At 44.4% G+C, this 27,050-nt stretch overlaps 1 protein-coding gene and 1 long non-coding RNA gene across 2 annotated transcripts in view; one reads left to right on the top strand and one right to left on the bottom strand.

Annotated features, from left to right (window-relative positions):
- Positions 1 to 7,835, bottom strand: part of Krt23 (keratin 23) — a 15,045-nt gene extending 7,210 nt beyond the window's left edge. Inside the window, exons 1-3 of the mRNA XM_075942224.1 lie at positions 7,376 to 7,835; positions 1,500 to 1,582; positions 511 to 667 (exon numbers count right to left, since the gene is read on the bottom strand). Of these exons, the coding sequence (XP_075798339.1) occupies positions 511 to 667; positions 1,500 to 1,582; positions 7,376 to 7,771 (636 nt within the window). The 5' untranslated portion in view covers positions 7,772 to 7,835. The remainder of the gene's footprint in view (positions 1 to 510; positions 668 to 1,499; positions 1,583 to 7,375) is intronic.
- Positions 7,836 to 15,739: 7,904 nt separating this feature from the next.
- On the top strand, positions 15,740 to 16,267 carry LOC142831817 (uncharacterized). The gene is made up of 3 exons (XR_012907074.1): positions 15,740 to 15,780; positions 15,895 to 15,987; positions 16,100 to 16,267. It is a non-coding gene; the product is annotated as an uncharacterized LOC142831817 (long non-coding RNA).
- The last annotated feature ends 10,783 nt before the right edge of the window (positions 16,268 to 27,050 follow it).

Raw genomic sequence — 27,050 nt, 5'->3', positions numbered from 1 at the left:
ATCCACTTCTTTATTTTATTGAGTCAGGGTCTCTTGCTGAACCCAGAGCTCATTCATTTGGTTAGTGTTAGCCAGCCAGGTTTTCCTGTGGATCCAATCTCTGGCCCCCCAGTTCCAGGATTACAGGAAGCACCACATCTGCCTAGGGGGCTTTGGGGATCCAAACTGTGATCCTTATGCTTACCTAGCAAACACTATCCCCACTGAGACATCTTCCCAGTCCTGATTCTTACAGTATTATACTAATGAGTCAGGGAAGCCAGTGTGTGATAACAAATTTCTACTATTATTACGTTGTTGCCAGTTCCTGTTCATTATCATGGTACTAGGTTACATTTGACATCTAAGAATATAACCTTGACATTGGAAAGAACTCGATGTTTCTATGATTCCGTATGAGGGACATTGGAACTGGCACTCAGGTGGTGGCCTCATCTGTTACTATGGGGTCACCCTGGAATGATGAAGTTAGGGGCAGACCTTGTTCCCAGGAGCCCAGGGCAGTCCCACCTGCTCATGGCGCTTCTTCATGAGGATGAGTTCCTTTCTCATTCCCTCCACCTCCTGTTCCAGGTCTGTCGTGACAATGGTCAGATCATCCAAGGTCTTTCGGAGGCTCTCGACTTCAATTTCCAATTCTTTCTTAAAGGAGTGTTCACTTTCAAACCTTTGGTGAGAGAGGTGGGGTTAGAACACTCCTGCTGTTGGAAGGCCGTGGGCGTGGCCAGAGTCCACGTGGGTTGAGAAGGGGCTGTTTTACTTTCCAGGTGGAAGTAAGAGGCATGCAGGACATCATCAGCCATTGGTACATTGAAACGGCATATACAGGGGTATAGAACATTGTTCCATGCTGTGCTTGTCTGTGTTGATGACTCGGTGCCTCCTTTTAAATGCAGCACAGAAGAGAACACACACAGACCTGGATCTGCCACTTAGCTTTGTTACCCACCAGTATCTTGCATATTTGCTTCATCTAGATTTATTGCTGAAGCTTTTTTTTTTTTTGTGGTAGCTGGTAGTTCATTTATTTTTGGGATAAGGTCTTGCTAAGTAGCTCAGGATGCTCTTGAACTCAATATGTATCCCAGGTTGCTCTCAAATGCACCACCCTGCTGCCTCTGCAAGAGCTTCCAAGAGCTGAGATTGCAAGCGTGCACCAATATACATGGCTCATGGCTGAAAATGTTCAAAGCAAATTATGGACATTATGGCATTTGAACCCTAACTGTAGCAGATTGCATCTAATAAAAAAGATATTTTTTTCTGTATAAGTACAAACAAAATTACCATCCCTAAAATGAAAAGTTTTTTTTAATAGAGTCTGATTCTTAATTCATATTCAGATCTTCACATGCTTTCATGCGCACTTTATATCTGGCTTATTTAAATTGCACAGGACTCTCGCTGTGCCCTTTTAGGTATAATCCAGTAAGATTTTGGCAGCCGGTTGCAGCAAGCCGAGCTTCCCTTTTGTGGAACTCTGTGAAGAAGGGACTTACTTGGTGTTGAAGTCATCCACTGCCATCCTGGCATTGTCAATGAGCACAACAATTTGAGCATTGGTCATCTTACTTTCCACGATCTGTAAAATAGGTACGGTAAGAATTAGTCCAGCGGAACAGATCCACCCATGACAGCTGCGTGTCTAAGCTCCAGTTTCCCCTGCCAGAAGCTTGCAGCACAGACAATATCCTTTTCTTTCTTGAAAACTTCTATTTATTTATTTAGCAGAATGGTGAGAATCAAGTCACATGTGCCAGGTGAAAAACACAGAAAGAATACGTCTGCTGTTGGTTTCTGTGTCTTTTTATTCATTCATCTTTCTCCCCTTCTTTTCTTTATTGTTATTGCTATTACTATTATTATTTAACCCACTAAGCCCAATTAGTGCTATCCAATCCCTCCCCCCAAAGAAAAATAACTCTCTCTCTTCAAGTAGTCTCTGACTGCCAGTAGCTCCTCAGCTAGGGGTGGGGCCTCATGATCCCGTTTCACCTGTGCTGGAAGTTTTAACTGGCTTGGTTTCGTGCAGGTCTCGTGAAGGTACCACGGCTGCTGTGAGTTCCTGTGTGCTGAAGCGGTGGTCGTGCTTCCCAAATGCGGAGCGTTTCACATCTCTCCTCCCCATCCTCTGCCTTTCACATTCTCTCTGCCCTCTCTTTCAGTGTTCCCTGTGCTTCGGGGAGCAGGGCAGACAGAAATAGATGCCCTATCTCTAACTGGGCATCCGCAGTTGTTTGTTCTCAGCAATGTGGACAGTTAGGGGTCTCTGCTAGCTGCTATCCATTGCGGTAAGAAGCTTCTCTTACGAGACTGAGAACAGCACAAGTTTATCTAGCTCTTTGACAGGCTGGGGTTGGAGCGACCACTGGAGGAAGTGGGGTAAAAGATAGAAACTTTCAGACAGTGAGAAATTGACCCCGTTTCCTTACATCAAATGTGGGCCCTTTCTCCATTCATAATGCCCTGTATAACCAATTGCTCAGACAACAGCTCCAATGGGTGTTTTTTTTTTTAAATGTAAATAAAACTTATGGGCCGTGCCTCTTGGTAATGCCTTCCAGTTGTCTAGTGACGTGAACACTACTTAGTGTTTTGCTTACAATCTGAAAGTGTTAGAGTTTGGGTTATGAGACTTTTTGTTTCAAAAGAAAGTGGTGTGTGTGTGTGGTGTGTTTGCATGCATGTGCTCATGCATGGGCTTCAGAAGGACAGAGGAGGACCTCAAGTGTCCCGCTCTGTCACTACTTTCCTTATTCCTTTCAGCCAGGGTTTCTTACTAAACCTGGAGTTTGGGCGGTGACCAGCACCCTCAGCAATTCTCCTGCCTCCCACTTCTCCCGACTAGTCCTAAGGCTACAGGTATGTGTAGTTATTACTGGCTTTTGACATGAAGGTTGAGGATCCAAACCCAGGTCTTCACGCTTGCACAGCAGTTGCCCTCTCCCACTGAACCATCCCCCAGCTTCTGGATTTTTTTCTGATTGTGACTATAGGGTAAGATTTCCTAAAGTACAAGTGTTAGCTTCAATGTGTGTGATTCTTACACTTGACATAGTCACCCTTCCTCCATGATTGCTAATCTGAAGTATACTTCAGATAGTCGTCATATAAAATAGTCATTATTATTTTGCCCAAAGTAATGAGATCTACATATGTAAACTTCAGGAAGATGTATGTATTTGTAATATATTTGTGATGAGATTGCCTCTATTGAAGCTATTAAAACAAGAACTGAGTGAATTCTCTACCATCGAATGGTGCTACTTAAGAAGTTTCTACAGTATTAAAGCCTCCAGCTAAAACTGGTCGCTAGATAGTCCCTTAAGTTTTATTTACATTAAGAAAAAAAACACCCATTGGAGCTGTTTGTCTGAGCAATTGGTTATACAGGACATTATGATTGGAGAAAGGGCCCACATTTGATGTGGGGAAACGGGGTCAATTTCTCAGTGTCTGAAAGTTTCTATCTTGTGTACGAAGCATTGTGACAGAGTAGAAACTGTAGCATTTCTTTGGACTGACTTCCTTCCCCTTCAGGCCACATCCTGCCCTTGCGCTTCAGTCCTATCATTACAATAAGGGGCTTGGATTAATTATAAACAGGAGATCCTTGCTTTAAGCTTTCGCAAAGCAGCTGGAGTCACAGAACCCTGTGGCATTCCCATTGTATTTGTACAGCTAATCCTTTTATTTAGAGAGAATTTTTCTTAAGGCAAAGTTCTTCCTTAACACAAAGGTGCCTTTTAAAACCCTGGTCCTATTTAAAGCTTCACCAAGGACTTGGAATTTGCTCCTGTGAATGCACAATGCAGCCTTCAGAAGTCAGGGGAACGCTGGGCTTGGCGCTCTGAGAGCAGGGCTGGGGTCCTGTCTTACACATTAGCTGGCTGAGCCCATCAGGTCTCAGTGTCTGCATCCGTAAAATGGTGAGAACAGTAATAATGGCCACTCACCCATGCATTGTGAGCGTTAGGAGATGGTAAATGAGATAATATTGCACACATACTTGTCATACTCCAGGGATTCTGGAAGGTTCATTGAATTTTGCCCTGAAAGTGAAAACTGCAGGTCCATCCTGGCTGATTGCCCACAGTGCTGCTTTATGGCATTTTTTAACCAGAATTCTCCCTTCTAGGCTTCTTATTCCTGGTATTATTTACTCATGCAAAGTAAAAGTAGCTCCATCCCCAAAGCTCAGCACCCTGAGCACCTTCTTCCTCGTGCACCGAGTGACTGTAGAAACCCACACTACTGGGCTGGTTAGCAGCCCCACAGTGCACACATCAAAACCAGACGGGTAAAAACTCACTTATTTGACTTTTTGACTTATTTGACTTTTCCAAGTTAAAGTGATCACTTCTCCTTTGAGAAGCCAACATCAAGTATGTAATTCCTCCCCAGCCAGCATTCTTGCGGTCCATGTGAGTGAGGCCTTGGAGTGTACGTGGCGTAAAGCACATGTAGGGTGGATGATGTAGCTCAGTTTGCAGAATGCTTGCCTAGCATGGGCTCAATACCCAGCACTGCACAAATGAAACATGATGGCACATTCTTAAAATCCCAGTACAGGAGGATCAGGAGTTCAAGATCATCCTCAGATACATAGTGAGTTCAAGGCCAATCTGGGCTACATGGAAACCAATTTTCTCTCTCCTATCATCTATCTATCTATCTATCTATCTATCTATCTATCTATCTATCTATCTATCTATCTATCTATCTATCTATACCTATCTTTGTGTATTTATGTGCATGTGGCTGAGTGTATATATGTGTGCACACAGAAGCCTAAAGAGAACAGAGAGGCCATTGGATCCCCTGGAACTGGGGTTACAGGTGGTTGTGAGCCATCTTGTGAGGTCTGGGAACTAAACTTAGGTCCTCTGCAAGGACTGTAAATCCTCTATACCACGGAGCCATCTCTCCAGCACCCACATCTCATATTTGAAACTCCTCACTGTTTGGGTTTACTTAATATGGTATTATAATGCAGCCATTATTTCTGAGACTTCCTTCATAGTCATAAATGGATTGGGATGGATTGAGAAATAGTATATGAGGCATAGATTTTTAAACTGTATGTTGTAATAATTGTCTAGATTCTCCCCAAGGCCCTGAGTTCATTCTTTGAAAAAAATCTAGTTAGTGTGTTAGCATAGTATCATTGCCCCAAGGCATGTAATCTCCTACTCAATACAGGCAAGTAGACAATTTGACCATGCTCCCAAATGTCACATGCTGAGAATCACCAGAGAGTTTTATGGATGATATTCCTATGGCTATGTCCAATTCTGTGTTTTGAAAGGTTTGGAATCACTTTTGAACTGCATTTTTCCCAGACTTTTGGAGTAGCACTTAACATTACAAAATGAGGGGAAAATGTTGTATTTATTCAGAATATTTCAATAGGACCCAGGGAGAGCAAGGCCCAGGAGACTGAGGCACCTTTTAGGACCTCAGTTGCAAACAGGGGAAGTCAGGAATGACAGACAACCTCGACCTTCAAGAGTGACACTCTTCCAAAGCAGAGAAAGTGAAACATCCAAAGTACGGTCTAGAAAAACTTGAACCTTGACCTGTTTGGTTTCAGAATCCAGAGTTCTGGCCTGGCAGGGAGTGGGCTAGCTGCCCATCCTCACAGCTGAATCCACTCATTTCCCCCTCTCATTTCTGTTCTAAGGGATTTAGAAAAGCAAGCCGAAAGGAAGTATCCAGTTTCAGTCTCTTGGTGTGAAAGCTGGGGATAAAAATATTTGCTCCGCAGAGATATATAAGAACTGATATATAAGTTCTGAACCACGGGTGGCATGAATAGTTCTGCCAACCTGCTGCCTCGTTCTGGAGAACAATACACACATTTCATCTTTGTACCAGGCTGGCGAGTTGGCACCATGCTGAAGTGGAGGCGGGATCATTTGAAAGAGACCCGAGTGAAAGTCCCACCTCTGCCTTTTGCTGGGGCCTTCGGGGGTTAGTTCACATTTTTTGAACTTGAATTTCCTAACAGCTGGTGTGAGAAGTAAGTCAGGTAATATAGATCAGTCCCACCGTTGCAGAAAGCCCTTGTTGTGTTTGACCCCCCCCCCCCACTGCTTGGCATACAGGAAGTGCCCACTATTGGTTTCCTTCTCCTTCCTCCCTCTCCCTACTTGTCTCTGCTATTGGGATCCATGCTGTTGGGTCAGCTGTAGCCTGGTATTTCTTTGGGATCCACGCTCCTGGCTGACCATTGGCAAACATCATCTTTTCCCTCCGTTCTAAAGCCAAAGCAGCTTCGTTAAACGAAAAGCCCTGTGTGGACGTTGAGTCACCTTGTTTTCTTCACAAAGACAGCCGTGCACTCTGTAGTTAAGGCAATTACACACTCAGTTATTAGGCTGATTATTCAATAATTAGGGGTCATTACAAGGACAGATTTATGTTATCTTGATTGGTCCTTCCTACATTCAAGCAAAGATGGCTGAGTGTTGTGAAATAACATGGTATTCATATTGGAAGCCTGCGATGGCCTTTCCAGGGTAGGCTACATCATGAGTTCACAGGGGTTTTCCTGGAACTCCTTCATACAAAGGGGAGGTGCGTAACTGTGAGATGCCTCCCTCTACTTGCATCCAGACACCCCAGAAGGTGGGACCTTAGCTTTTTAGATGCTTGGTTGAGAAGCATGCTGTTTCTTGAAGCATATCTCCATAGTTAAATTGACTCTCATTTTATCACTCCCCTCCACCCCCACAACAATATGTCATTCTCAGAAGTGTGAGCAACTTTAACTTCTAGCAACTTCTAGAAAAATAGCCAAGGATGCCACAGTGGCATACCTGCTGGTGGAGTGTGACAGCTTTTTGGGCATGGTCTGCACCACAGTGTAACTCGGTCTTTTGTGGCTAGAGAGGCACACTGTCGCCAGGACGCTGAGGTGGAGTAGAACGGATGTCGTGAGAAAGTAAATTCTCTCCTGTGCCTTGTGTACCGAGGGTGCACCCTGCATACCAGCCCTTATCATCTCCCTGACGTTGCTGGATCTAAAGTGATACTGCACGGTGCCCGGCTGCCTGGCATTTCTAAGGCTCAGAGACTTTTTTTTTAATGTTTCAAAGCATGCAGAAAACCAGGCAGTTTTGTTTTTTAAAAGACACTCGATAATAATTCTGAAATGTTTGCTGTCATTACTTTCTATATTATTTATAGAGAGAAAACTAATTTTACAAACAAGTTTCCCCAAGTCCATGGTTAAGATATGACAGTAGGATTTACATGAGCAATACTTGAGACTTGAATTCTTTTGCTCTTTTCCCCTGGAACTGTCACGTGAGCTGTTTTTTTTTCCTCCCCCATCCTCCATGGTCAGCTTCAGAGTCTCTCAGTGTCTTACCTGCTCCTGAAGGTGGCTGATGTTTTCCTCATATTGGGAATAATCTTTCCTATTGCCAGGTTCTCTCTCCTGATGCCATTGTAGGATGCGACTTTCCAGCTTTGAATTGGCCTCCTCCAGAGCCCGTACCTTCTCCAGGTAGGTGGCCAGGCGATTGTTGAGGTTTTGCATGGTGGCCTTGCCATTTCCACCTAGCAGGGGACTGCCTCGTTCAGACCCCCATGATCCTCCAGGAGGCAGGCAGCCTGGTGTAGTGAAGGAAAGGGAGATGCGGACACCCCCTGCGCCTCCATGGACGCTAGGGGTCCTGTGGAAGCTCCCAGACTGACTCCAGCTGCTTCCAAGGCCGTGGACAGAGGCCGAGTAGGTCTGGCTAAAGCCCTGGCTGGAGTTCATGGTTCCATCTGTGTATGGAGCAGGGCTAGACTCTCTGACACCACAGGACTGAGCTGCACCAGACTGCCTGGGATGGTTTTATGCCCTTTGCTGTGGGAGTTTCCTCCTCTGACAACTGTACCGACAAGATCCTATCATTGTGCAATGTGTGTTTCCTCTTGGTCAATCCCGAGGTGCCCCTGGGCCAACACACTTTGCTGTTGTTGTTTAGAACCACATGAATATGCCGGTTCCCTCCTCCCTCCCAGTGGTAACCCGGAGGTGTGGCCCACGACATCAGGTGGGTAGCCTGCCATCTCAGGTGTCTTTCTAATCTTGCAGTGGAATTTTTCCAATGTACACTCACCCAAAAAAAGGTCAGATTAAAGTCCACAGTTAAGACTATCTTGTGTAGTACAGATTTTCTTTTTAAAAACTAAACATTAATCAAGTGTGCGTGCGTGAGAGCGTGTGTGCCGTCTCTCTCTCTCTCTCTCTCTCTCTCTCTCTCTCTCTCTCTCTCTCTCCAGATAAAGTCTCTACAGCCAGAGTTAGAAAGACGTATAAGGAAGGGTAGAGCCAGAACAAACCAGAATCTCAGGTCCTAGAAGAAACTGCTCTGTGCAGGAGGAAATAGAGAGAGCACAGAATATCTGATTCCTTTGTGGCTCTTGCTGTCTGATGGAAAGTAATTTCAAAGGAATCGCTCCAGAACAAACCCTCAATTACAGTCGTAATTAATTAATGAATGACTGGCCTTCCGCTTCCAGGATGCCTTTCATCCCAGCACACCTCAAACAAAACCAAACAACCCAGCCTGTCCCTAGAATGTCCCTGGGCTCCAAGGAGAAATACAGCTTTGCTTTGCTAATTGCTCAGCAGTCCTTTCTCTTTCTCTTTCTCTTTCTCTTTCTCTTTCTCTCTCTCTCTCTCTCTCTCTCTCTCTCTCTCTCTCTCTCTCTCTCTCTCTCTCTCTCTCCTTGAGTCTGCAGACCATTGGCTTGTATGTGACCTACAGCACAAACTGTGGAAACAGGAAGCCTGCCATGATTGTTTGATGAGATGGATGAATCTTTCTGTCAAGGTAAAGGTTGGGAATGAAAAGGATATAGTTTGGGGCACAGGCTGTGTGCTGCCCTTATTGGTGACCTGATTTAAAGAAGACTGAGAAACAAAATGTCAGGGTCTATGGAGATGGTTCAGTGGGTTAAGGGCCCTTTCTGTGCCAGCATGAGGACAAGAGTTCAAATCCCCAGAACCTACGTGAAAAGCCAGGTGGGATATTGCTGTTGTAACCTCGCCATTGTTGGAGTGGGAAGAGAGACAAAAAGATCTCTGGGGCTTGGTGGCCACCAGTCCATCTTTAGGTTCAGCAGAGACTGTCTCAGTGGAATAAGGTGGAGTGACAGAGTAAGACACCCAGTGTCCTTCACTGTATTTTGGTGTGTTCAACGTCCCACCACACAGACAATCATGTACCATATGCCACACATACACATAAAACAATAAATGAAGTATCAGTTATCAGAAGAGACTTTGGTGTTACTATGCAATGCTACTAATTGCACAGATAAGGGGAAATGAGCCCAAAGGGGACCTGGGGAGGATGAACTTGGCGTTAGTGAAGCTACAGCAGGATTCTCCCTGCCACAGAGCGCTGTTGTCAGGCATGAAGAGGTCCTGTACAGGTCTTTTCCCATAATGGTAGTGGGCCTGCTCAGCCTCACAGACCTTGTTAATCCTTATTGTTAGGAATTTTTCCTAACACGAGCTCTGTACAGACGCAAAATCCCAATCAATCCAAATCAAAGCAGCTTGGTACTAGCATAAAAATAGAGAAGTCGACCAATGGAATAGAAGACCTGGATATTAACCCACAGAGCTATAAACACCTGATTTTTGACAAAGGAGCTAAAAGTATACAATGGAAGAAAGAAAGCATCTTCAACAAATGGTGCTGGCATAACTGGATGTCAACCTGTAGAAGAATGAAAATAGACCCATATCTATCACCATGCACAAAACTCAAGTCCAAATGGATTAAAGATCTCAATATCAATCTGAACACACTGAACCTGAAAGAAGAGAAAGTGGGAAATAGTCTACAACATATGGGCACAGGAGACCACTTCCTACATATAACCCCTGTAGCACAGACAATAAGGGCAACATTGAATAAATGGGACCTCCTAAAACTGAGAAGCTTCTGTAAAGCAAAGGACACTGTCATTTAGACAAAACAAACCAAATTAAAAAATATCCAGGTTTAATGGGATTCCTGCGTTGTCGGGTGACCCCAAGGAGGAGCCGGGAGGCCTTGAAGGCGACCACCAGGAGGAAGGAAAAGAGACCACGTGTTCATCTTTTGGGAGTTCACTTAAATACCCTGGCATGCTGGAATTTGGAGTCCAGACCAATACAACTCCCAGGCCTGGGGGCTGGGGGCTATGCTCCCAACTTAACATTTATAACAGCAATTGATTGTTTCCAGGGAAAGGTTATAATTTGTTATCATTGTGTGTGTGTGTGTGTGTGTGTGTGTGTGTGTGTGTGTGTAGGGGGTATGGGTACTGAGTATGGAACCCAGGACCAGACAAATGCTTTACTACTGACCTCTATTCCTAGTCCAATGCCCAGGTATAACATACTTTGTAGACAAAGGATCAGGTGTTTGTAAAGGTGAGTGACTCAGAGTTATATGCAGGTACAGTGTAACTGAGTGCATGACTTTGGCTTTTCCTTGGAAAGATGGGTTCAAGGGTTATTTCCTTCCTTCATCATTTTCTGAATTCTCTGGAATAAATCTGATGCTCTGCTGGGAGGGAATGACCCCCTCTAGATCCAAGGTCTTCCAAGAGAATGGGCCACTCGGTATCCCTTCTCTTCTGCGGATGTTGGAAGCACCCACAGGATCCAGCTGTTTCCTGTGGTTAGTGAAGTTCATTCTTAACTCTTTCCGAACTTGAAGCAGGGTCTCATGTAGCTAAAGCTGACCTTAAATTTTCTATGTAGCTGAGGAGAACCTTGAACTTGTACTTCCAAGTCTCCTGTTTCCACTTCTTGAGTGCTGCCGTTACAGTCATGGGCCCTGCTACTCTTTTTATATGGATGGTACTGGGAATCACTCTCAGAGCTTCTTAGACAGTAGACAAACACTGCGCCAGCCACGCCAGTCCCAGCCCTCTCACTACTGACTTCACTGCCTAACACACTGGCTACATGTCTCTGAGACTGCAGTCTTCTGGAAAGCAGGGTTAGGTCTTCCACCTTCTAAGTACCACAGCCTGGTTGGAGCACTGAAACACTGAAGGGTTTCGTAGATGGTGCCTTTTCATAAGTTCAGTCCTGGGGTTTTCTAGAGTAAGAATTTTAGCTCAAGCCCTCCCATGCCGTTATCTCCTATCCCTTTGGTGTTAAGCCACAGAACCTGAGTGCCTGAGTTTCAATTATAAATAAAACCATTGAAACACATCAGCTCTGCTCCTTCTACCCTGCATCAAAAACAGAGCCAAGAATGTTCAATGCATTTTCATTATTTGACCATAGAAATACTGGAAAGCTGCAATTGTGACTAAAGAAAACTCGATGGTTCCTAGAAGGAGATCTTGGGACCACGTAGGTCTCCAATGAGAAGAAAGAACCAAGGCAATGCTTTTGCTTCCAATGTCCCCTTCAAAACACACACTGGAATTTGATCTGTACTGTGAAGTAGGGGGAGGCGGGACCAGGCAAGCCATCTCAGAGATGGTTAGATAGTGACCACTCTGCCTTCATGGATGGATTAATCTCTACATATTAATGGGTTGGTTGGTTAGCAGGTTCTCTTAAGAGTGAATTTGCTGTAAAATGCAGTCTGCCTCTGCTGTCTCTGTCTCTGGTTCCCCTCATCACATGATAACCCATTCTGCATCAGGACTCTGCAGGCAAAGAGACCCTCACCAAATGTGGACTCTCAGCCTTGAACTTCATGGCCTTGAGAATTGTAAGAAATGACCCTCTCAGCTAGTCTGTTATACCAACAGAAAAACTAAGAGAGATACAGAGAGACAATTAAAATAGAGGAAGTGGTTTTGTTTGAACTTGAAAGGTCCCTGGAAAGCTCAAGGTCTGACTATTCCCAACTGGGGGTGCTGCTCTGGACGGCTGGGAGACCTTCAGGAGGAGGGGAAAAGCTGGTGGAAGGCCTTTTCTGTGAGAAAGCATTTGAGAGGTAACCTTGCCCCCAGTTTGGCCACGCCTTCTCCACTTCTTGATCTACCACGGAGTCTCTGCCATAAGCTCCCAACACGATGAACCCTATTACACCTTTCTCACCTTGATGGACTGGACTGTCTGATGCCATGAGCCAAAGGAGATCTTTCTTTTCATATGTTGGTTTTGTGACGTACTCGGTCGTGAACTCCAGAGATTGTGTGCTCTGGTGGACACAGAAAGTTCTTGATCACGGGCTTTGACTCAGGTTTGTGGTTACGTATGGGTTCTGTTGACGTGGAGCCAGCCTCAGGAAGGAGAAAAAAAAACAACCCTGCCTCCAGTGAGTACAAGGTCCAGGCTGCACCCCGAAATTCTTTCACAAGAATCTGCGTGGAATTGATCCCATCCTCAATAGTTCCAGGTGTGTCTGAGAAGTCATGACTTACTAACCCATATATCTGGCTCCTGTCTCATTTTACATCAGTATGTGTGGGTTTTGATTTATAAGAATTAACCTTGAACAAAACAAAAAAATTTTTTTTGTATTGCGTAGCCGGAACAGGGTGGGGAAACATGATGGTGTAATCTGAAAGGCCTGAGGAGAGGCAGGCAGTCTTTTGTCATTTACCATGCAGCAAATTTCCTTATAACTTCCACAGAGAACCTATTGGGTTTGAAAAGAAACGATGGCTTTGGTGTTGGGTGTGTAAAAATGCTATGTGCCCATTACAAAAATTCAGTTAGTATATGAAAGGACAAGACAGAAGATTAGAAACACTCTAATTTCACCACACAGAAGCAACTCTTGGTAAATCCTGACCAACCCCTTTCAGACACCCTCTAGCTGTGGTCATTTGGAAGTAATGGATGACTAGAATAATTTTGGGAAAATGACATATAATAATCCAGAATGAACTTCTTCCTGCCTTTCCAGCAGATGTCCAGTATTTTTGTCATTTTGTTCAGGGGACAAACCTGCACCTGCAATATGACTTCAAGGTCTTCTGTGTAGTTCTAGTTGTTCGTGACTTTACCATCTCGGCATGACTTTGTTTTGTCTTTCTGATGGACTAAGACACCGTCATGTAGAGGCACAGAGTGTTTTGTTGGAGAGGCTGGGTGGTGAGGGAATGGGAGAGGTTGCATGTGGGCATCTCAGAAGCCAGCAGGGAGCTGACCAGGAGCACAGCTTGTCTGTGCCTCTTAGAGACAATCATTCCATCAACGAAGCATTTCAGGACACTCTTCTCCTTATAGTGGCAGAATGGCCATAATAATCATCAAACATATTTTTTTTTTACTGTGTGTGATATTTCAGGACAAATGGCAATAGAACTCCAGACAAAATTCCTATGCCATTATCCTATGCTTGAAAGGGCTACATTAAAAAAAAAAGTACAGGTAAGCATAGTAACCATGGTGATGGTGATAACAGACTAGACATTGCGATTCTTAAACTAGGGCCAAGTGAAACTGATCCCCATCGACTTCTGTTTGTCTAGTAGAAGGAGACAATAGGAGCAGTGAAGCATTCAGGATGCTATGTCAGACTCGGGCAGACAGCGTTGGCCCAGAGTTGCTTCCGAATTGTTTTGGTGCGTAGTGGTGAGTGGGCGAGAACAAACAAACAAAACAAAAGAAAAAATCCCCAACCGTGCATGAGCAAAAGGGTTTTAAGAGCACAGAAGGAAGTTTAATATAGCGGTAAGAACTGTCAGTGCTGGGAACTAGCCTTACTTTGATTTTTATGTATGTATGCGTCTATATATGTGTGTTTGCATGTGTGTGCATATGAAGACCAGAGGTTGACATTAGATGACTTTTCTGACCACTTTCCCTCTTATATATTGAGGCAGAATTTTCAATTAATCCCCAGATCTCTGATGTAGCTTCTCTACCTAGCCAGCTTGCCCCAGAGAACTCCTGTCTTTGCCTTTTGAATGCTGAGATCACAGTCAGGTTTGTCACGCCCTCTTGCCATTTACATGGGTGCTGGGGATTGAACTTAGGTCCTCGTGCTTGTGTGGAAAGGGCTTCACCCAATGAACCATCCCCCTAGCCCCTCAATTTTATCTTCAAAAGCCAGAAATAACTTGAAACTTACTTATAGGATATTGATACTCATAGATTACGGAGTGGGCAGGGCCTTACAAGTAACCACCAACAAATAGCATCTGGGCTCTTACGAGGAACGATAAGAATCTGGGAGAGGTAAAGACACCAGAATCCAGGAAGAGAACGTAAACTTTAATGCACTGGGATGGTACGCGCAACATTCAGACTAGAAGCATTGTGTTCCAGGCCATCTGGACACAAGAGAACATGACTGAAAGGCATGTCTGCTGCACATGCCACACGGCAAACCGCTGCCTACTTATCCCACCACTTAGCAAGGCACTGTCTGACTCATCTTTAATTCCCCAATATCTCCAGCCTGTGGCAGGAAGGATTGCTGAGGCTGGCGCTGAGAAGGAGCTCAAGCGGTGCTAGAGAGTGTAGAGAAGTCTTTGTGCGACGAAACGAGCAGAAAAGGAGGCCGATTGTGGGCAGGCGCGGTTACAAGGGAACACGCTGCCCTATGACCTGCTGACAGCTGGTCCGAGACTGAGATCCACTTGGGAAGGAGTGGGAAGCTCTCTTTAGTGTCCGGAAAGAAGAGCTGGAAACTCAAATTTGGCGGAATCTCTCCAAATTTTGGATTAGTTTAAAAAAGCACAATCATCAGACCCTTGTGATTCTGTAAGCTGGCAAATAGGTCGAGGAGTCTTAGTAGATTTAGGTTTGGCTTTTCTGGCGAGCATACCTCACTGAGAGTGTCGTGTATTTCCTGTTGTTCACAGGGGAACAAAACGCCTGTGTCACTTGCATATGATACAGGTGAAACTGTATGCAATTTTTTCTTCCCTTGTTCTTATTCTCCTCCCCCACTTTACCTTGGAGGAGCTGGAGTGTTCACTGACATCTGCCTTTTGTCTTTATTTATTAACCAGGATCTAACTGTGTAACCCAGGCTGTCCTCGAATGCAGAGGTCCTCCTTCCACAGCCTCCCAGGGGCTGGGATCACAGCATGGTCCACCGTGACTTTGACTCTCCAAAGGAAAAGATGCCACGGAGAAGTTAGAATCCATCCATGCAAAGCTTTTAGGGTTCTCTCCCTGACGTTGTCCTTTAGTTACCAACTGAATACTAAGCATTTTTAGGAATCTCATGTTTTATAGGCATATACTGCTGGACCACATGTTCATGTTTTATGTTCTCCAACTTATGTTAGCCAAATGAATGGTAATGAAAGGAGAGGAAAGACCACTGGTGAGACAGGTTCGTAGACGGGCAAGGGCTCCTGCGTTTAAGTCAAAATTGGAGTCTTCATTTCCCCAACTATCTGACCTGTCATATAAGGGTCTGGTCCTGGGCGCTCAGCGCCGCCTTACTCCTTTATGCATCTAGTTTAGAATTTGCCAGTTTTCATGGAGACACAGAAATTTAGTGTCATCACTTACACAGAAAGCTGCCCTCTTCCTGGCTGCCAAGGTCTTTTCACCTTATGTTGACTTTGTCACTGTCTTCTGGGCAATATATCTGTCACTCTATACCTGGGTCTACGCCAAGGAGGAGTGGTCTGACCTATCAGATGTTACTGTGCGTCCTTTGTCCTTTTCACCCCATAAAAGAAGGTCTATACCATCCTGCTGACACTGAACCTTTCAGAGAAGACAGCAGAAGTTGCAGCCGTGTAAGTTTTTGGAGAGGAGTGGCTAGACGCCATGCCATAAGCCTGGCTTTAGAAACGCAGAGTCCCTTTGCGCCACGTTGACATGGCGCCAGGCCTGCTGAGGTGACTGTGTTCATTGCAGGTGAAGTAAGACCGGCAGATGCCCACTGGTGGGTGGGGTGTGCCATCGCAAGACCAGAGTGGTTTCAATCCTCTCTTTTCTCCTTAATCCAGCAGGCATGGCAGCTAATTACACAAATCTCGTCTACAAAGGCTGCTGTCAGGAATAATCCCTGAGCTAGCCAGCACGTTAGCATCGACGCTCCTTGGGTATTACTTTCCTTTTCTGTTGCCACACCCTCATGTGACGTCCTGAGTATCCCCGGTGTTGGTTGGCTGAGGCATTACCTCGTGAAATCTGCCTAAACTCTTGTTCTTGTAGGTTTTACCTTTAGCCCAGAGGTTCTTGTTGTATCAGCGCCAGCGGGACCTGGGCAGAGTCCCTGCTTTACTCTTTGTACCAGAATCCATCCCTGCTTGATACTCTGGGACCTGAAATGCAGACATTTATCTGGTTGACTCTGTAAAACTTTGCTTCTAGGAAAGGAGTGGGGGGAGGGGGAGAAGGGTGGGAGGAGGGGGAGAAGGGTGGGAGGAGGGGGAGGGAAATGGGAGGCTGGGAGGAGGTGGAAACTTGTTTTTTTTCTCATTTTCTCAATAAAAAAAATCTCTGAAAAAAAAAAAACTTTGCTTCTAAAAAAGGGGAGGGGAGGCTTCATTACTTTCCTTCCTTCCTTCCTTCCTTCCTTCCTTCCTTCCTTCCTTCCTTCCTCCCTCCCTCCCTCCCTCCCTCCCTCCCTCCCTCCCTCCCTCCCTCCCTTCCTTCCTTCCTTCCTTCCTTCCTTCCTTCCTTCCTTCCTTCCACAAATGTCACCCAGACGCCTGTGCTGAGTTACTGGAGCAGAGAGAACAGAGAAGAAAGCAGAGCTGGACGAAGCCAGGGATGCCTCAAGATGCTGTTTTGGCATACTGCCTACTGCGGCCCCTGTATTCATAGGAAGTAACTAAAGAACAACAGACACCTATGAGGGGTGATCCCAGGCTCTTCCGGCTCTGTGGTGTGTTTTGTTCTTCAGTGTCAGAGTCATGGGAAATCATAGAAAGCTCTCAGGAAGCAGTGCTGAGCCGTGGTCACATGGCTAGCTCCTGTACCATGTGGAAAGGGACTGAGAACAGGAAGAAGCATGAGGGGACAGTAAGAAGGGCACTTGGTGACTGACCTGTGACCTTTGGCCGCAGAATGATTTAGTGAAATCGGCAGAGATGATAGACTGGAATCTTTAACCTCAACCACGTTCCTGCTATGACAAAGAAGACATTAAAATAAAATTCAGCTTGCCAGAACATTCTGTGTGTTATCTTGCATTACAACAACTAGGGATTAGGATAGGGTGGCGCATAATAAACCTGTCTTACAGCCTTTCCTTGGGAACTTGGGTCTTCCATACATCTTTCGAGCAAGTGGCAGCCATTCCGACATGCTTTAGTTAGATCATTACTTTCCCAATAGTCTCCCGTCTTTGTCATCCCTAAATGGTCTTGACCTTTTCTTTTCTTTCTCCCCCAGAATTATGAGAGGTGGGGGATAAAAGCCAAAAGTGATCACAAGAGAGACTCAGATCAGCAATTCAGACCTTTGCTTTTGCCCCAAGATTACAAAGTCTACTAGAGAATCAATTATTTTGAAATATATATTGTGACCTAAAAGGAAGAGTCCGTTTTTGCACAGTACTTGGAAGTGCACAGCCTGGAGTCACAGAGTCCTAGGGTTGAATCTTAGCTCCGCCACTGTCCCAAGGACTCCCAGGAGTTAGGAGCCTCTACTGCCTTCTGCTCTTTGTCTGTAAAATGAGTAGTTGTTGGAAAAAGCACGCAGAGAGCACTTAACCTTTTGACACACCATAAAGGCTCCATAAATGTTAATTGTTATTGTTGTTACCATAACAAGGTGCCCTCTGAAGGTTATGGAATATGTTTACGCCTGCAAACTATTAGTTACGATATGTCCTTAAACGTGTTTTATCCTTGTATTGGCTGTGTTCCCTGAGGCTTGAAGGACTGCATGGAAATTTGATTGGCCAGAGGATTTAAACACACATATTTCCATCACTGTATATATAGTATCCAGTTTAGGTGTTGGTTTTGAGAGATAACAATGGGGTCTCAGTTCCCCTTCCCTTCCTTTCCATTCCGTTCCATTCTGTTCCCTTCCCTTCTTTTTCCATCCCTTCCCTTCCTAACCCTCCCCTCTCTGTGCTTCTCCCCTCCTTTCATCTACTCTCTTCCTCCTCCCCTTCCCCTCATTTGGGTTATGATTAGCAAGTGTAAGTGCAGTAGGCAGAATATGACCCAGATGGCCACATCCTAGCACCCAGATCCTGCCAACAGGCTGTGTTACGTGGCAAAGGGTAATCGGAGTTGTAGCTAGAATTCAAGTTCTTAATCAACCGGCCTCAGAGTCAGGAGATCGTCTTCAGTCATCTAGTAAGGTCCCATGTAATCTCTAATGCCGAAGGGAGAAAGAATCGCCACTCCATGTTGGAGAAGGAGAAGAGAGGAAGGTGGTGTTCAGAGTGATGCGCTCTCCCACCTTGACAGCAGAAGGAGATCACAAGCCAAGGACAGCTCCCAGCACCTAGAAGGTGGAAAAGGTAAGGGACCCAGTTCTCATTGGGGTCCTTCAAGATGGAACCTAGCTCTGCTGATTTCTTGGTCTTAGAGCCTGGAGGCCCATGCTGGGCTCAAAACAGACAGCTGTAAGATAAAAAGTCAGTGTGGGTTTGAATCACTAAGTCCGTGGTAACTTCTGTGTGTGTGTGTGTGCACATGTGTCTACATGCATATAAAATGAACTCCAGTGATTATTTTTTCGAGAAGTCAACTGAAGTGTTTAGAATTTTCTGTTTTATTAAAATAAAAGTTTCAATACATGTGTCTAGTATGAATCTTTATTGATGTAATAGCATAGATGCTCATAGCGGCTTTACTTTCCAAATCCCGAGTTACCCAAATTATAGGCATTTAAAAAATTAGAACATGCACTTCTATAAGACATCACACAGATGTGGACTTTCCATTTACATTTAATTCATCCTTATAGGAAAGGTTGGAATCACACAGAGTCGTGGCTGTTTCTGAATATCCTGGACAGCCCAGGCACCACAATTAGGACTTGAGTGAATATGTTATCTTTTCGTTATAACTAAAGCCCATTCCCTCCCAGTCTCATCCTTGGTTCACAGCTCTCAAAATCCTTTATGGACCTTCCTCTCAGACAGGGCCATCTGGGCCCTGCGTTTCTTCATCACTAATTGCTGTTTACTACACAGGCTTACCATTAATATGAAGAGATGGTGCTGTAATTGGAACAATGGCCACCGTGTCTGTGACCTAGAGCTGCTGTCCTGACTGGGTGATCCCCAGATGACTTCTCGGCTTTCCTTACTCAGTGGCCATAGGGCATGCAATTTTGCTTTTCCTCATTGCTGTCACCTGTCCCTGTCGTCCAATTTGTATCTTTCTTAAAGAGATCCTGGGCCCGTCCATCCTACTCCTCCGTGTCCAGTTAATTGTGATATAAGACTGAACCAGCAAGTCCTCTACAGATCTGAAAAGCCACATCGCTGGTGAATCCACAAGTTGTGTGTTGGAAACATGGATGTCTGGAAGCTACTCTTTTAACCCTGCACTTGTCATGAAGGAGCTTGGTGATGAATCTTCTCTTTTCTTCTTGTTTTTCCAATGAAGAGCTCTCAGCTTTGTAGCTAGGAGAGGAGAGAGCCAGTATTCAAGCAATAAACTGCCTAAGTCCAACAACCCGACTTCTACATTCTGAACGAGGTGGGATGGATGCTGTCTAGTGCAGGCTTCTGGTCTCTAGGGCATAGCCCTTTGTTTGGCTTACAGAAGCCTGTATCTGCTCTCAGGCTGGTGAGTTCAGCGTACTATCTGTATTTAGTGTCCAAGAACCAAAGGCATCCCCAGAAGCCAACTCACAATAATGCCTTTTGAATGTCACGTGAGCCAGAATGCCATATCAATACCACCTGGAGGCAGAGTATCTGCGCCTAATAGTTCTCACCTGAAGTTCGGAGCACCTTTTTTTAAAATCACAACTAAGAATAGATTCATTAATTAATTGGCAAAGATGGAGCCATAAGAGAGATCCCAGATCTTAAGGCACGAGGTCTAAAGTGCTGCCCCAACTCTTAAGTTTCAGTGTTCTTTGTTCTGCCTTATTCCTTCCTGGAATGAACCACATGCTGACACGTGTGGACGGCTCACTTTCTTAGATTTTAATGGAAAAAATTTCTGGAACCTTCCTGCCTTTGATTAATTGACAAATATTACAGTAGCTTGAATAATCATTTGATGCTGTGACCTCCACACTTTGGGATTGACCTGACTAGGACAAGGGGGCAATGAAGAAAGACACACATATGGAAGGCTGGGATCAGGTGGGTTGCTCGCTCTGATGGAGGTACACGCTGAGCACATTTGATATATACAGCTGAACGGGAGGAGGGTCAGCTAATCTCCATAGGGTGGGGTGGGGTCTTTGTAGGGAACGTCAAGGAGGAGGAAGCTAGTTGATACTTTTTGCACAAACTGTGAACATTCTTTTCTGGACCAAGGACTTGTCATTCCCATGGGTCTGAGACACTGGGGTCCTTGACATGGCTGTGCTCCTGTCAACAATACACATTCACCCAGGACTTCATCTATTCCCACAACTGGACATATGGAGTATTAGAAGATGCGAATTTGTTTAAATCTTGGTTTTACAATGTCTTAGTTACAAGACATTGAGAAGTTGGCTTCTCTAAGTCCTGATTCAGCTGTTAGTAGTGCAAATACTGATAGCATTGCAGGGCAATCATGAGAATTTAGTGAGAAAATACATGCAAAGTACTTAGAACAGTGTCAAGTTATAATTGCCCCGCTCTTTCTATTTTTGGGTTTAAGAGGCACTGTGGCTTTTGTACACAGGTAATGATTTTAGTTATAGATTAGTTGTCCATTGTTAACTCTGAAGTTTTTGCAGAATTCTTCCTACTGATTCCCCTCTAACCATATAACCTGGTTTCGGGGAACACTGAGACCATGAAGAACAAGGACACTAGGTACTGTGCTAGGGGAAGAGTTCATATGACAGACTCATATGAACTGCCCTTCTGTTTCCCACTTCCTCAACTCTGATCTTGTAAGTACAGGGTTGACTACATGCTTCTCTCCCTCTTGTCTCTGACCAAGGGACATCTTCTTACTGTTGATTGACAAGAAATATGAGGACTAGTTATTATAGACATAGGCCTTTCTAATTGAATTCCATGCATTCTGGAAGAGTTGGACCTATGCTCCATTTTACTATGGGCCACTCCATGGTTCCACTTTCTATTAAAAGGTGGTGGTTGGGATGACTTTGGACAGCTGTTCTATTGTTCATTTGCTTAAATGAGATAACTTGTTAGTATTAGTGTGATTGTTTTACCAATTGAATGTAAATTCCTCAAAACATCATAAGGACAGCTTACCAACAAAGTTATGGGGTGCCTAAGATGCTCTAAGTGTTTTGCATGCACTAATTAATGTCATCATCTCAACACTATGAAGTACATGCCATTACTAACCCCATTATACAGACGAGGAAGTGGCATGAGAGAAGTTAAATAGCTCCTGTGGGATCTCACAGCTGGGTAATCAGAGCCAGCTTGTCTAGATTCAAGTATTTGGTCTCTGTTTCCTTGTCATTTGGTGTTTGAGGCAGTGTCCCCTTGTGTAGACCAGGATGGTCTTGAATTTAGAGATCTGCCTGCCTTGGCCTCCTGAGCGCTGGGATCAAAGGCTTGTGCCACCATGATTGGCTAGTATTTGCTCTTAATCAGTGTGCTATTTTGCTTCTTGACCAGACATGCCCAAGTTCTCTACTAGCTTTTGCTAATGCCTCACTTCTGGATTCTTCTAGAGCACCTGTTCTGGATCTTCGTCTTAGCCTCCTTCGCTTCTTCAGGTTACAGATTCCTCTAGGATAGGCTATAGTTCTATTTGCCTTCCACCGTGAGACTTCCCTCTTCAACCAAGGTCACACTGCAATGTGGGGCAGGTTTTTCTTGGGTGGTGACAGTAAAGAGGGAGGACATAGTCATGCTGTTTTTAGTGGGTCAGTGGAAACATAGGGCAATTGACAGTTCTCACTGATGTGCAGCTAGGAGTCTTGTACGCTTACCTACTGTTGGGGTAGATAGTTCTCTATGACCAAGGACACACCTTCTGAGAAACTCAGTCTCTTCCCAAATTTTTCTGGGTCAGTATGTTAAGTGGCTTCTCCAAAGGACATAGATACCAAATGTAGAATAACATTCTCCAGGGTGACTCCCAAGGCACCTGCTGGTCCCACTAGGCCGTCATACAGAGCTATGATATCAGACTTTTGCTTCTAATTTAGAAGGAAGGTCCTCTTGACTTTTTTTTCTTCTGAGAAGGACACAGGGAGAGGAACCCCTGACCTGCTTTCACCCTAGAAATATCAGAACTTGCAACCTTAGAGAGTTTTTTCAGGCAATACTGGTATATCTGCCTCGGTTGCTTCATGGTGTCAGACAGAGAAGCAGGAGAAGTGGAGTGGAAAAGATGGAGAGGGAAAAGGAAAAGGAACAGACTCTGAGAAGGGACAATAAGGAAAACTTGTTCAGAAACTTTGCTTCTGTGACATCTTATTGAGATATTTAGAAAATTGGAAATGGTAACCTATAGATAGCTTCAAGGCATTGCCTAAGCAAAACCCTCCATGCATGATGCTCAGCCTGAAAGGATCTTTACAATTAAAATAAGCCTTTCCAATGTTGCCAAACAGGGTTGCTCCCATTTGGCTGGGTGCGTGGGTAGTTCCCACGAAGCTGTGAATCCTGCATGAACACATTGACCAGGTATTTCTAGCCAACCAAATAAGCGAAGGATTCATTTCCTATAAAAGACTCTTGATTACAGTGTTGAAACAACGCACACATTCTAGGCTTGCCTGTGATGATGCTAACCCAGGGCTCTGCGTTGTAGATGCTGATTGACTCAGCCTATGAATTCTTCCTAAAATGAGTGTGTGAGTGTGTGTGACACACTTTCCTTTGTTTCTGAACTTTGTTCTCTTCATTCCCTCTTATTTGAAGAGGTCATTTGCTTTTAAAATGCCTTTTTGTTATAAAAACTTTCTCTTTAAATAAAATGAGTAGATAAGGATAAACATAGCCAAGAAATGGCTCATTTCTGCCCAGAGTAAGATACAGTTCTCCTTGTTTGCTACGTGGGAATCATGGGAGTTCCTAGTAAGACGCTACAGTAGCTAGTTGCTAGAAATCATCTAGAGAGCACGGATATCATTTCTATCCTTTAAAAGATACTTGGAGGAGGGACTTGAGGATGTTACTTCTGGCATCATGTCATGTTTATAGATAAATGACTAGACACAACTGGGTGAGTCACATCACAGCAACATGTGACTGTGATTTTTTGTGAGAAAAACCAAGCAAGGACATTAGATTTGAAGAGTCTGTGATGAGCACTCAAGAATAAATGTAGAGAAGGCAATGGCGCCTCTTGGACTGAACCAGAGGTCAGTGTCTTGGAGTTGGTTCATGGTTGGTTCCTTTAGATCCTCTGTTTGGGTTTTACTGCTGTCGGGAGCAGATGTGTTTGGATGTGAAGTAGAAGAAAGAGTTGGATTTCTCATTGATTAACTGTTTTTTCATCCGGTCCCTAGACTCTCTATCTGTGATACAAAAAAGGCAACTAGCTGCTAACAAAATACCTTCCTAATGTTAAAGGTCACCCAGCCCACGAGCTTGGATAAAGAGAATGGTTGGTGCTGATGACAGGAGGCTCCTAAATGGTTTCTCATTAGAGGCAGCAAGTGTTGGGAACGGAACGCTGAAGAACTGAAATGGCATCAATGCTATGGTGTACTTCTGCTAGATGAGATTACATAATATATAATTCACCAAGGGAATTTATAGTACTTAGAACTAAGTCTCACCATTGTGTGGCATTGGGCGCTAACTCTGTAACCAGTGGTTTCTTCAGGGGTTAAATGAGATTTTTATTAGTAGCTACTTTATGGTGGTTGTGTGATCATCACTTGAGTTCAAGCACTTGATAATGTGTTGACTATTATTGGTTAACCTTGGCTTAGAGTCAAGTAGACAGACATGTGGAAGAGATCTGTGAGTGTGGTCATCTATCAGGCAAATGTCAGAGTCTAAAAGAGAGGGTAAAAAAAAAAGAAAAAAGGGTGGGTGGAGATGCTCAGTGCGTACCGTTTGCATATAGAGAGAGATCATGTGGAGATGATCCATGCATGCTGTCTGCATATGTGGAGAGAGCACATGGAGATTATTAGTCCATGATGTCTGCACATATAGAAAGATCACAGTGGATCCTCATTACTGTGCAATTTTTGTGCTCACTTAAAAAGACGGGGAAAGGCATGCATGTGTGTGTGCATTCCTGCATATGCACAAGTGCATGGGAAGAGCAGTGGTTGATGTCAAGTCTTCTTTTATCTCTCTCTATTTCAGTTTTTTAGATGGCCTGTCTCTCACTGGACCTGTAGCTCACCGATTGGCTAGGCTGGCTAGCCACAAGCTCCAGCGATCCTCCCGTCTTTGCCTTTCCAGCACTGGGATTACAGGTGCAGATAGCAGCACCTGGCTTTGTATGTTGGTTCCGTGGATCCCAACTTAGGTTCTCATACTGCTGACCTATTACTGAAGTATGTAAAAAACAGACAACAGGCACACAAAGAGTTCTTTACTCCCCACCCCCCCTTGACTGTATATAGGATACTTATTTAGTTTTCTCAAAAAATCTGGACTTTGTACTGTCTTTTTCTGTCATAGGTATACAAAATCCTGAAGATTTTTTTAAACATGCTTTTATACTAAGGAGACAACTAAAAACTATAGGCCTTTGAGGTGCCAGATTCTCTCTTTATTATGCAGGTTATAATATTTTATTTTTAGCATGTTGGCATGGAGGGTATTTTGGTTGGAGTAGGAAAAAGATGTCTTTTTTTTTTTTGGCATAAACAGAGAATGTCATTACCCCATCAGCTCAAGGTTAGTGATTCCTAAGCCCTGGGTTCGAATAGAATCAAATTCCCAGAGTAAGGTGAGTAGCTCTCTCTCACCTCTAGCCAAATGGTTTTCCAGTTAGTGTTGATGGTGTGTACCAGACAGGGTCTACCTGGCCCAGCATTGAGTCAAACCAAAAGGAAAGCACCATGGATGGAAATGACACATGTCTGGGCTCTATCTTAGGGACTGCAAACTCATTTCTGCCTAGCACTACACACTATTTACAGAGCCTGGTCACCATCATTAGCCCACTGAACCCTTACATTGTATACCAGGCAAGGCCAGTGTGGTTAAATCACTTTTACTCAAGGTCACACACAGACTGGGTGGAGAGTGCTCCTGGTTTCTGACCTCCAGGTCTTTACTCTTTCCAGATTTCCATCTTGCAGGCTGAGCTACTATGCAGGAAGGTGCTGACAGGAGCTACTCTGCATATTTCAGTGAGAAATTCACAGCAGAAGAGATCTTCCTGGGAGTTCTGCATTCCACCTCCTTTGTGTAAGCTGTTGCTTGTCTGGAGGAAGCACATGGCTGAACCATGAGCTCAACAAGGCAAGCGTCTTTGGTGTGAGCATCACCTGGTATCCGATACATACTCTTAAGAATTCAAATGCTTTATTAATATAATTGTAGGTATAATCACAGGAAATGTTCTCTTTTTTGTCACCCTCCCCCCAACACTGAATATTGTTAAAATATCCAAATCATGACTGGATAACTAAAGTCACAGAGAAAGAATTTAAAAATGAAACAGTTTAAAATTGACAAAAGAAACTTGGGTCTAGGCTGTAGCCAAGGGCAAACACACACAAAATGACCATGCACAGAGGAGTTCCATGTGGTCTTCACAACAGCCCTGTGAAGTAGGCACGGTTCTCATTGAGCAAACAAGGGAGTCAATTTGACGAAGACTGAAGGCTGAATGCGCTCTCTGTGCAGGGTCACGATAGGAAATGGGTAGATTTAGGATGTCGGGTCTTTGGACTCAGCATTTTGTGTTTGCTTTAGACTTTTTTCCCCTAATACCTCTGAAAAGCTTCAATAATCTTTTTCAAAGAGTGTCTTCCCTACTCTGTGGTCATGTTCTATAAGTCGTGAGGCTGGCTGGTATAGAACAGTGGCTGCTGGCATTTGGAGCTTGCTTGCAAGCTGAGAGTACTCACTAATGCTCTTTGGGGAAGTCTGTGGATGATACTTCCATCTTTCTCTGATAGACAGATTGAAGCAGGGATCTAAGCTACTTTGTCAGGCCTTATGTCTTGAGAAATCCAGCTCTAGTCCCCTTGTCAAGCAAGCGGCTCAAACTCCCATACCCTATGGGATAGAAAGAGAAATAGCCAACATTTAATGAAAGGACCCAGGCTATTGCTTCAAAATGACTCCACAGAGAGAGCTCTAGATTCATCCCATACAATCAGTCTTGATTCTTAAAGCTATTTGGAGAAGAGCCTTGTGGCTCCCACAGCTTCAGAGACTATGGGTATCTGCCATACGTGAAGGCATAGACCCGTAATCTCAAATATGCCGGAGGCAGAGAGATTGCACGTTTAAGTCCTACCTGGGATGAAACAAGTAAGGGTGGGGGAAGAGCATAGAGCATGCAGGAAAGCCCCCAGTACCCTCAAAGTTACTTTTGGTGGAGAGGATATGTACTAGTACAGATAAACACAGTTGAGGTAGCAAAGGTCAGCAGGGTCCAGGCTTGTCATTGCATCATTCCCGGAAACAAGACTTCTTGAGTCTTCCTTATTTGTTCTGCTCCTATGTTGGCTTCATTCTATATCCAAAGAAGGAATCTAGAAGGCAAGGCTGTGGCTTTTTACCTTCACGTGCCAATTGCCCAAACCAATCCCAGAACTTGTCTGACTGGCTCTACAGAGGCACAGAGATAAACAAGGCTTGAGTAAACAAAAGAAAAACCTGCCGGTCCATCACGTGGCTAGGCAAGCAAGGTAGGATGTCTTTGTGGGCACTCGCTAAATCAGTTCCCATCCCAGCGATAATGCAAAATATCCTTCCAGAGAAATGTGCCTTATTATCATGATGGTAGCAGCTACTCAAGGAAGGCGAACAATAAAAGATGGGGACCCACTGTAGTAGTAAGAAACTAAGTACCTTAAGGGACTGGGGGTTTCTTAAACCTTTCGGACAGGAGCATACACTGGCCTCTCTTTCATGTATGTGGGTCACTCTCATCACCTTGGGATG

This window comes from Microtus pennsylvanicus, chromosome 11 (genome assembly GCF_037038515.1).
Source record: "Microtus pennsylvanicus isolate mMicPen1 chromosome 11, mMicPen1.hap1, whole genome shotgun sequence".
Lineage (NCBI taxonomy): Eukaryota > Metazoa > Chordata > Mammalia > Rodentia > Cricetidae > Microtus > Microtus pennsylvanicus.
Note: the sequence above shows the minus strand (reverse complement) of the source record. Positions and strands in the feature narration are given on the sequence as shown.